Source organism: Dermacentor albipictus, unplaced genomic scaffold (assembly GCF_038994185.2).
Source record: "Dermacentor albipictus isolate Rhodes 1998 colony unplaced genomic scaffold, USDA_Dalb.pri_finalv2 scaffold_17, whole genome shotgun sequence".
In the NCBI taxonomy this organism is placed as follows: Eukaryota; Metazoa; Arthropoda; class Arachnida; order Ixodida; family Ixodidae; genus Dermacentor; species Dermacentor albipictus.
This window is the reverse complement of record NW_027225571.1, coordinates 3,736,173-3,747,754: the sequence shown is the minus strand read 5'-3', so window position 1 is coordinate 3,747,754 and position 11,582 is coordinate 3,736,173. Positions and strand designations below refer to the sequence as shown.

Here is an 11,582-nt window from a genome sequence, read left to right as displayed (position 1 = left end):
TTGGCGCGTATGGTCTTACACGGAGCTTGATGTACCCGGCCTCGATTGACTCGGGCAGGACCCTTGAATTGAAGGTCAGTATTAGGTGTTTGGTCGCAAGTTCTTTACCATCTCGCCTCATCTTAATTCTTTTGACATTTATAACATTTTGTTCACTGAAACCCTCCAAGAGCTCAGCCTCAGTGAGCTCCAGCAAATCATCGTCCGAGACAACGCCGCGGGAGGTATTCATCGTGCGGTGCGGGGTTACTACTACTTGGGTCTCCCCAAATGATACTGGCTGTGGCAGCTTCTCAAATTGCTTCTGGTCGCGGAGCTCCAAGAGGAGGTCACCGCTAGCCATCCTCGACACCTTATATCCTGGGCCAAAAACTTCGGTAAGAGACTTAGATACAAGGAACGGGGAGATTGTTCGTAGTTGTTTAGCTGGTTTTTCTGCGTGCATGACATGAAAACGAGGAAAATTGTGGACTTGGCGTCCGAAAAACTGAAAGACCTCTTCTGTGCGCCCTCGTTTCTGAGGGCGATCAGGGAGTTTAGGAAAAGCGTTTTCCATAAGTACAGTTGGGTTTTCGGCCGCGATGCCGACCACCCACCATGGAGCTCAACAGGGGGACGTGACAGCAGCTCCTGCTATAGAAACCCTGCCAACGCCAGCCGTATATCGCTGCTATAACCAAATACAGCATAACCAAGGCTGGCTAGCTACACAAGGTTAACCCTTGCCGCCGGGAAACTGGGAAGTGAGAAGTGATGAGAAGACAGGAAAGATGAAAAAGACGAGAGAGAAAGACGAAGATTGGAGAGGACGACAGGAAAAGGCGACTGCCGATTTCCCCCGGGTGGGTCAGTCCGGGGGTGCCGTCTACGTGAAGCCGAGGCCAAAGGGGTGTGTTGCCTCCGCCGAGGGGCCATAAAGGTCCAAACACCCGGCATTGGCTCAACCCCCAGGATCCCCTTTTCCCCGGACACGGCTAAGCCGCGCACGGCTACACGCGGGAGGGTCCAACCCCCATGTGCTCGGGTACGTGGTGTCGCAACACACCAAACGCCTGCTTGCGCAGACGCCCCTGCGGGGATCCTGAAATTTTGACAACACTGCTCCTATCGCTTCACCAGAAGCATCAGTGGTTACTGTTGTTGCTGCATATTGATTGAAATGAGCAAGTAGTGGTGGCTGTGTAAGGGCTGAGCGAATAGCTTGGAAGGCACTTTCGCATTCTGGGGACCACAGAAATGTGGACGACTTGTCAAGGGCTTGAAGAGGGGCTATCACTTTAGCGAAGCCTTTGATGAATCGACGGTAAAAGCTGGCTGTCTGTATCCAGGAAAGGACTTCCTTTTGGTTTCGGGGAGTTGCGATACGGTACATGGCAGCTGCTCTATCTGGATCCGGGCGATGGCCTTCGCTTGAAATGATGAACCCAAAAAATTTGATGCAAGTGAGACCGAAGGAACATTTCTCAAGTGAGGCCTTAAGTCCACTGGTATGCAGCAACTAGAGGGCCTCTTCCATCAAGTCTGCAAATGTGGCGAATGACTCTGCACATATAAGGATGTCATCGAGATATACTCGTATGCTGGATTTATCCGGGCGAGGCTGAAGGTCTTGGAATACCAGTTGTGCATGGCTCGCTGAAATGTGGACGGCGCATTCGTTAATTCGAATGGCATTCGGGTCCGCATGTAAGTTCCGTGGTGGGTGATGAATGCGGTTTTCTCATAGTCCTGGGGTCTCAGGCTGACTTGCCAGTAGGCGCACTTAATGTCCATTGTGGTGAAGTAGGCGCAGCCAGTGATGTCCTGAATGATGTCATCCACCAGAGGTAGGGGTTGCACAACCTTGATCGTACGTTCATTAAGTGGAATGTAATTCACACACAAGCGTTTCTTTCCATTGCGAGACACCACAACGACTGGGAATGCCCACGGGCCAGATGCAGGGAGGATGATATTTTGAGCAAGAAGCTTTTTAATTTGCCTTTCGAGGAATTGCCTGTCTTCTAGCGTATATCTGTAAGGGCTGCGGCTGCACGGCACAGTATTGGGCAGCGAATCAATGCGATGTTGAGTGTCGGTGAAGTGACCAATGTCATTTTCATGGCGAGAAAAGACGGCATTATTCTTGGCCAGTATGTCAGCAATGACAGACTGCTGTTCAGGGGAGAGCTGGCTGCCTAGGCTGGCTGGTGGAAGTTCGGGGTGGATGGTCACAAGCACCGTAGTGCAGGCTTGTAGTGTGGCAGTGCCGCTTTCCAGCGGCACTGTCTTCGCCGCCAAAACTTGCCAAGGAGGCTCTTCTGGCGAAGGTAAGGGTTCTCGTTGTAGACAGTCTTGCGATGTTGCTTCTGCCGGCGCAAAAAGTTTTGATCGGGCTAAAATGACGGCATTGGCCATTCGCGGGACCAGACGCTGAGCGGCTAGAAGCGTTACACCCGTGGCTAGATGTTGTAGCTGAGTGGGCTCTGGCGTCTGGAAGATCAAGCGGGCTCGTGCTGCCAAAAACCAGTCTTCACCCAGAATAAGGGGTAGGACGTTCTCCACAACTGCTGCCTCAACCACACCAGTGATGGGGCCAATAGTTATCTTAAGGAGGGCGGACCCAACTGGTACCGCTGTACCACCTCCAACGACGGCAAGAGGGAAATCAGTCCATGGCAAGATCATTGCTGAAGGTAGCCTTTAGAAATCAATGTCACGTTCGAGCCAGAGTCCGGATATGCTTCATGTTCTCCGACTCCTGCACTGGCCGCCATGAAAAATGGACATTCATGTTGGGAGCCTTCAAGTTTTTCAGGCATAATGTGAAAGGCCCGTGGCTGTTGGCCATCAGAGATGGTTGACGGTGGTGCCCTGTTGCTACGCGAGGGACATGCCGACGCCAAATGCCCTAACTCTTTGCATTTGTAACAGGTTGCTTGTGCGATGTCTTGGCCGCTCCGGAACGCTGGAGCCCCATACTGTACAGAAATGGCTTCGTATCTTCGTTCCTGATGTTCCTTGGGCAACTCGGAAATGCGCTGTCTTGGCTGTGCTGTTGTAGCTGTTGGCTGGAAGTTATATTGCTGACGTTCTGAATTGCGACGTTGAGATGAACGAGGGGGTGGCTTCTGTGGAACCAGCGGTTGCTTTACGCTTGCCCTGTCATGGGCACGTTGAGTGCACTTTTCTAGGCTTAAGCACGTGGACATGAAGTCACGCACTGTTAACGGCCTATTAGCCGCGATGGCCGCAATGACATGTGGTTCTTGAAGACCTTGTAGTAGGTAATCAATCTTCTGGGCGTCGCTAAGGGTGACGGGGCAGCTTTCAACCACACGCAGCTTTGCGTAAGCGTACTCTTGTGGGCTCTCGCCTGGGCCCTGTCTGGTCTTTATGACGCGTTCCTGCCATTCCATGAGGGTCAGCTCCGATGAAAATGTTTCCTTCAGGGCGGCGCTCCATGTTTCCCAGGTTAAATGGTGATTTCCAAAAGCAAGGTGACAATTACGAGCTGTGCCTTTTAGTTTGCTTGCGGCAATGAGACGGGTGGTGGCGTCGTCCCATGCGGCAAGCTGCTGTACCCGGCGGACGTCATTGAGCCAGACATTAACATTTTGTGCTGGAGACTGATCGAGGTAAGTAATCGATGACGACAGGTCTGGCAGTGTGGTAACTGTTCTCGAGGGGCGTGGCAGCTGCTGAAACAGAAGTGCCAGACTTTCGAGCGTCGCTGTATCAAGGGTCAAACCTGAGTTGCCCGTGGTAAACGCCCTCTCCACGCTTGACCGTGGCGTTGCCTCACGACGTTGGTGAATGTCGGCTTCGAGGCGCTGAATGAGCTCTTCCTTACAGCCGGTGCTCTCTAATTCGCGTCGGGCCAATTCATCGCGGATAAGGTCGACTCCGAGACGCGACATGGTCGTTTAGTCAAGCTCCTCCCAAATAATTCCTGGCATGATGCACCGCAAAGTAAGGCTGGGCGCACGCGAGACTAGGCGAGTGAGCGCTAAGCAACAGGTTATGCGCGGGATTCAAGTTAGTTCCGGGCTAGTTGTGAACATTCACGGCACTCTTCATCTGACGGCCGTGCTTTTCTTCTTATGCGGAGTGAACACAGACGAGCGGTAAAATGGCAGAAGTATCTTCAGGCGTGAGTCTTCGGCGGATTGAGGGCGCGACTACAATGACGAATGCGGCTGAAGAGGCGTACTGACCGTCGTTCTTGCGCTGTCGTGACTGAATGGCTTGGCAGAGGTTCGCGGTCGACTGCGCCAGATGTGAGGCTTGGGCTGAACGCAGGAAGACTCGCATAGTAGGGTAACGGTTTAATGCGGGCTAAGGTTACATTTAACACACTCCAGCGACAATGGCTTCACTGCCTCGCCCATCGCGGGCAAACAGCAAAAAACAAGCGAGGCTCCCGGAAACGGAAGCAGGACAAGGTAGGTGACGATGTCGCTGCGGCTGCTTGTTGCGCAGGTCACGTTGCGCCATCTGTAGCAGCCCACACCAACTGGGCAAAGCACCATCACGTCACTCACAATACATTGGGCGTCATGCAGTCGTGATGGTTTCACCATGGTCACGCCGTCGCCCTCACGGTGTCGTCGTCATTCCGCCATCGTCATTACTTCGTCGTCAATCCATTATTGCCATGCGTGGGGTCCACTTGTTCGAGCGTTAGGCCTGGCTCATTCTAGGCATAAATATAAATGTTTCGGGATTTTAAAGGTGTGGCATTTGTGTTGAAAAAACAATCTACAACAATAAACAAGACGACAATAAACACCGTTGTAAGTTGTTGTGTAGCCTTGTTGTTGCACAATCTTTGCATGATTGTATAGCCTTTATTAACCGCCTGCCTAAATCTTCGTTTCACGAAGACTGCCACAAGTACTAACATAACATAACTATGTTACTAACATAACCATGTCTGACATTGGTTTCGTGAAGTGTTCTAATTTTTCTGAAGTCCAGAAGTTCTTTCAGCATCACACAGGCAATTCATTTCAGTTTACTCACGTTAATATTCGCAGTATACGGAAGCATTGGGACCATTTTTGTGCGCTGATTCACCCTTTTCATTCTAATTTTGACGTTGTTGCTCTCACGGAAGTGAACGTTTCGTCAGATGTGTTACCAAATTTCTCGCTGCCAGGTTACCAATTACATTCTTATACTCGTCTACAACGAACAGGAGGAGGAATCGCAGTTTTTAATAAAGATTCTTGGTCCGTTTCCGAAATTAGTATTCCATTTACTCAAGCAGAAGTAGTTGCGCTCCGCCTAAGTACACCTTGGTTGTCGTTGATTCTACCCGCAATTTACCGCCCTCCGTGTTGTAACGGTCGAATCTTTTTAGCTGAGCTTGATTCTGCAATATCTTCGTTTTCCAGTGAAGAACACGTGTGCATTATCGGGGATATGAATATCGATATTCTACGCCCAACTGTGCCAACGGTCGCAGATTATCTTGACACTTTATCAAAGTGGGGACTAGAGACTAGAATCCACAGCCCTACACGTGAGGAATACTTATCTGGGCAGCTAGTGTCGTCTTGCATCGACCACATAAACGTGCGTTCTCAAAACCTGTTGGTGCGGTCTGCTGTTGTTGAACTCAAGCTTGCAGATCACTATTTCGTCTGCTGCTCGTTAACGGATGGTTCCAGCCACCATGCACCTTTGCGCAGCCACCAAAGCGTATCAGTACTTGATTATAAGCGTTTCGATGAAAGAATAGCAAAGTACGATTGGGCTTCTTTTATTGACAATGTGTCCCCTGCAGACTTATATGACAGTTTCGTCGAGGTTTTTCGTTCACACAAAGCCGAATCTTCACGCATGGTGACCATTAAGCAACGAAATTTAGACAAGTGGATGTCACCCGTAATACTGGAAGCCATCAAAGAGAAAGATCTGCTCTGGGCTCGATCAAGACGTGCTCCAAACTGTTCTGAACTACGACTGCAGTTTAAACATGAACGAAACCGAGTTAATGCCATGATCCGTGTGGCCAAGCGCAATCACTTTAGGTCTCAGTTTAACGACGCACGTTTTAACAGCAAGAAAACATGGTCATTGGTGAATAACCTGAAAGGAATGAGCGCTGCTATCTATAATGATACATATTTCATATCTCATTTCCATAAAGATGGACAGAGCATTGCGAATGACTTTAACAAACTATTTTCTCTGGTCTCTGGTGCATCTCGTACCCCGCCTAATGACTGTCCTATGCCTCCCAGTGTGCTGGAATCTGCTTTCCTTCCTGACATTACCGAAAGTGATTTAAGGTGTATACTTTTCAGTCTTAAACGTAGCAAGTCTCCTGGTCATGACGGCCTCACTGTTTCTGAATTGTGCAGAAATTTTGAAGCGATTAAGGGTGTCCTACTAGTTATGCTTAATAGTATCATTTCCAGAGGTATAATACCGACTTCAATGAAAACTGCTAAAGTTATACCTTTGTATAAGGGCGGCTCCAGAAACATGATGAGCAATTATCGACCTATCTCTATTCTACCATGCATTGGCCAAATTTTTGAAAAGCATCTATTACTTACCATGACTAATTTTTTGAATACGCACAATGTCCTATCACCTTGTCAGTATGGCTTCATACCAGGAAAAGGAACAACAGATCTTCTTGAAGAATTCTCTGACACACTAAATTCAGCTTTTGATAAGAATGAAGTCGTATGCTCTCTTTTTCTTGACGTAAGCAAGGCCTTCGATAGCATCTGCCACGTTCTTCTGCTTGATAAACTTTCTGCATTGGGATTTCGAGGTTCGTTTCTACACTTACTTACTAACTTTTTACAAGATAGGCGCCAGTATGTGTCGATTTCAAGATTCCATAGCGATTTCACGGCAATTACTTCCGGAGTCCCACAAGGTTCTATATTGAGTCCTTTGTTATTCAATCTATACGTTAATGATCTTGCTAACAATGTGCCTGTTTCATTGTTTCAGTATGCCGACGACACTGTCATTGTGGCGCGCGCAAAGAAATACACTGATGCTGTTACTGCATTACAGATGGCAGCAATTAAAGCCATGGACTGGTTTAAGTCTAACCTTATCAATGTTAATACTTCTAAAACGCAACTTATATGTTTTCATAACCCTTTAAAAAAATTGAGTTGAGTCATCCTGTTTATTTGCACACTTCCTCCTGTTCTCATTGTAACTGTGTACCAGTAAAATATGCGTATTCGGTCAAATATCTTGGCCTGATCTTTGACAGTGATCTGTCTTGGAACTCGCACCTTTCTTTTGTTTGTCAAAGACTTCGCGCTGTATCTTGTGTCCTGTATAATATTAGATACTTTATGCCTTTTTCTGTCCGTAAATGTGTTACACACGCTCTAGCTTATAGTGTGCTTAGATACGGAATCACTATTTATGGTCACTGCACGGTTCGTTGGCAGCGCAGGGTGAATTCGCTTCTACGTTTACTTTTAAAGAATATTGCCTACGACCTGCCCATTGGTAATAACATTGATATTTTTAGAAGATTAAAGGTTCCAAATTTTAACGCTCTATTAACAGAAACTATTGTGCTTAAACATTTCTGGTACAGTCAGTTCACCATTCCATATGTTCCTGCACGTGATTTAAGACCTAAATACCGTTACTGCATTCCTCGCTCCTCAACCCGATACGGAAAGCGCACGCGTCAATACTACGTACCTGCCTGTTTCAATAGTATGCCACCTAGTGTATTCCGTATGAGAACAAAATACACCCTGAAAAAAATGTTGCGGTATGTCTCCGCGTTACTTCCTGCCCCATAATGATTTAATCGAGTGTTACTCTCTTAATTTCGCATTACTGTCATCCTTTTGCTGTTGTGATTATGTTTCTATATCTGTCTCTATGAGTTGTTAATTTTTTTTTTGTTTGTTTGTCGAGTTCGTTGCAACCATGTCTATTTTCCTTTGTTTTGGTAATGTTCGCCGTCTGCCAGGCGCTGCCACTCAAGCCCTTGGTGAGGCTTTGGTAGGCCTGATTTTGGTGTACGAGAATTGACATGAATAAAAGTACTATCTATCTAAGTATTTTGGACCAACACTGCATTTTTTCTAGAAATTGATGGTTTCGCGAACGCTCTTCCAGTCAGGAATCATCACGACATAAGTGTGTAGTCAACACGGACACCAACCACAAAAATACTAAATTTTTTAGGAGAGCAGATGATGATCGTCAGCAAGGCTGCCCTGTAGGAACCACAACGTCTTTTGTTCTATTAAGCTACTAGTATTCTTGTTGTCGGAGTCCATGTTTTTACGCAACTCGTCCTTTTCTTTCTTGTCTTCGTTCTTGCAATATTCCAGAGCCTGTTTTCCGCACAGCATTTCGCGGGAACGCCGAAGTTTTCACACCGGTGCTGGCCATTTGGGCTGTGACAGTGTGACGCCAAACGTGTGACGTCATCTCCAGTTGTTATCGGAGTGGCCCCTTACACCGATGTAGCCTTTTGCAGCTACATCGGTGTAATATTTTGCAGGCACAATAGTTACCGCGCACGCTACGTACCACAGTTGCTTGTTAGCAAGGCTCAAACCTGGTGTGGGACCATTCTGGCTTCACAGGGATGATACCGTCTTTCTGGTTTTCTACTCGGGTTAAATACTAACGTGTGGACTCATCGACATATCGGTCCTGCAGTCGCTGTTTTGTCAGGCGTCTGCGCATAATACAATGCTGCAACATCCATGCGTGCGTTGCTAATTAGAATGTTTTCTGCTTGCCAACTCACAGAAAAATAGCGGCGGCCGGTACTTTTGACGTGGGCACTGATATGGCAGCAACGCCTTTTGCGAATGGCCAATAGTTCCCTGCAGCGCAAGAGCTCCTTTATCATGAGATGGCCAGGGTCTCTTTAAAGGGCTGATACGTTCTTTTAGGCCCAAATACTAAATTAGCCTCGCTTTCATTGATAGCGAGGGGCACTCGATGTGCATAAACACTGAGCACAATGTAACACTGCGTGTCACTGACCGCACCGTTACTGTGCAATATATATGTTGCGCTATTGTTTGTTAATGGAAGGCGAGAAGGTGACACAGATTTCCACAGACTTATATTCACAGGTGGATGACATTGCACAGCAGAGTGCAAAGGAAGAGACCGGTATAAATAGCACTGCCAGCCGCTTTGTGCAGGCATTCGTATCTTTTGAGAGCAGAAGTGGCAGAAGGACAGCATAATGGCCAGTGAGCACAACGAGAACTCGAACAAGGAAACACGCGCGGAATCTACTAAGCGCGACCACCACTTGTGTTTTCGTCAAGTTACCGTACGAACGCTGCGAAATCGATGCCACCGCGGCGATCGCGATTCATCACCCAAAGAGAAGAGTTGCCTCGTTCCCTCTTCTTTGCCTTCCTCTTCGCAATACCCAGAGACTGATGGTGCTCGCCACATTCCGTGCTCTGACTCTGAGCCTTCTCAATCAGGTGTAGTCACCCCCTCGCCACCATACGTGGGCTCTAGCCTGGAGGGCGAAGAGCACGCAGGGCAAACGAACGTCGCCGCACTGTCCAAGGACGTTCGACAGCCGTTGCTGAAAAGCCCTGAAGTTATGAACGACTTGGAGGATGACTCCGCGCGGGACTGCGTCTCTCCCGATAAGCCAAGTGGTGACCTAAACGGGGCTGTGAACAGTGGACCCATCTGCCGAATCTGCTATGAAGGCGACCAGGAGGATCCACTCGTGTCCCCCTGCAGCTGCACTGGCACCATGGCCTTCGTGCATGTGTCCTGCCTGGAGCACTGGCTGAACGAGCGGAACGTCGACATCTGCGAGCTCTGCGGTGAGCATTTCCCGATGGCGGCCCAACCCGGGAGCGCGCGCCGGTTCTTCCACTATGTTTGGCAGAGCGACGGGCGGCTGCGACAAGCGCTGCTGATGGACCTGTTCTACTTCGCCATAATCACATCAGCCGCCTTATTCTCCTTCGTCAACCTTAGGAGAGCGTTGGAAGCGCGTGATTGGAGCGGTCTTGTCTGGAAAATCGTCGTGATTTTCGCAACCGGCGCCTTCCACGGTAATTGCTTGATTTGTTTGTCCAACAGGCTAAGCAGTCGGTATCATTCGTTCATGGCGTGGCAGTTGGAGAACCCGGTGCGCCGGATAGTGGCGGTGACGTCAGTCAGAAAAGTGACTGTTGGCGGGACATAACCCAGTGACGCACGGGCAGCCGGAGAAATATCGACGTCCTGTGGGCGTCGTACCCGCTAGAATCAATGCGACAGAGGATATGCCTACAACAGGCCGTCAAAATAGAGGCGGCTAAAGAACGCCGTTGGAAACGCCGTCAACACCGCTTTGCCAGAAGACCTGCTATCTAGGCCTGCAGGAGACCAGCTTCGTGTTTGAGGCTCCCGCAGACTGTGTAGTGGTAGTGTTGAATGCATGGAGGTGTTGCTGAGGTTTATTGATCATTTTAATGCTGGAGTTTGTTGAAGACGAGCTATTCATTTTGCAATTTCTTTTCTTCACCTGTGCTTGAAAATCATAAGTGTCGTATGGCTATTTTGTTCCATCATTTTTAATAGTCCGCCTTCATGCAAATAAAATCATGACTTTTATGTATAACACATGGTGTAATCTCCGGTTCGATTTACGCAGTTTATAATTTTGTGAGAGTTAATTCAAGTGTACGTCATTTTCAGGTATAGTGAACCGCAGAAAGAGCATTAGCTGGTAGCAATACGTGTTCTACGCGCTCTTATGACCGATATTTTATTTATTTATACATCCTGCAGACCAGTTAACGTGGTAGAAGCAGGAGGGGAATTTTTTTAACAAATCACATTGCGTATAAAGGTGCACATACATTGTGTTTTATATCCAGAGACAAATAAATAGCAAAAATGAACACAATGGCTAAATCTACACAATGCTACATGATGGCAAGACGATCGCGCTCTGGTACAGACTTCCATTGAGACACTGTGTGCTGGAAAAAGGAAAATTTATAAGCATCTGTTTTTGCGAAATATGGCTTTAAAGATCTTGGTTGTTGATGTCGTGTATGTCTTGTTGATAGGGGGATAAATACAATGAAGAGTTAATAGTGAATTTGTGGCCAAGGAGAGAATTCAGGAAGCCCCAAGCGAAATCGCCTTCGAAATTTAGAAAAGGTAAATCTAACAGCCTTTCATTGAATTGTTTCGAATTTATCAATGGTACGTTTTGTGTAAGAGTCCCATACTATGCTTGCATATTCTAGCTTTGGTCTTATGTATAATTCATAGCATAGACGTTTTACATTTGGTGGTGAATTACGAGGCTTGTGTCTCAAAAACACAACTTTCTGAAAGCAGAACATAAAAGGTTATCAACGTGTGAATTCCAGGAGAGGTTCACAGTGAACGTTACACCTAAACATTTGTAGCTATCGACATGATTAACTGTAGATGAACCTAGGGAGTAAACATAATGAAAGGGGGATTTTTGTTTAGTGATAAGAAAGGAAACAGTTCTTTTTTTTGTGTGCATTTATGACCATGCCCCACTGGTTGCACCATTGGTATATGTAATCTATATTTTTGTTTAGTTCTAGTTGATGATGTATGCTGCAAACTTC

The 11,582-nt window shown here is 47.4% G+C and overlaps 1 protein-coding gene and 1 pseudogene across 1 annotated transcript; one reads left to right on the top strand and one right to left on the bottom strand.

The window, feature by feature from the left end:
* Positions 1-2,210: 2,210 nt before the first annotated feature.
* On the bottom strand, positions 2,211-3,938 carry LOC135896186 (uncharacterized; annotated as a pseudogene).
* Positions 3,939-9,139: 5,201 nt separating this feature from the next.
* On the top strand, positions 9,140-10,588 carry LOC135896193 (E3 ubiquitin-protein ligase MARCHF2-like). The gene has a single exon (XM_065424561.2). The coding sequence runs from the start codon at positions 9,197-9,199 to the stop codon at positions 10,169-10,171; it is 975 nt and encodes a 324-aa protein (XP_065280633.1). The 5' UTR covers positions 9,140-9,196; the 3' UTR covers positions 10,172-10,588.
* The last annotated feature ends 994 nt before the right edge of the window (positions 10,589-11,582 follow it).

Excerpts from the sequence above, each read along its gene's own strand:
- LOC135896193 (XM_065424561.2), top strand. The coding sequence starts at position 9,197 with ATGGCCAGTGAGCACAACGAGAACTCGAACAAGGAAACACGCGCGGAA.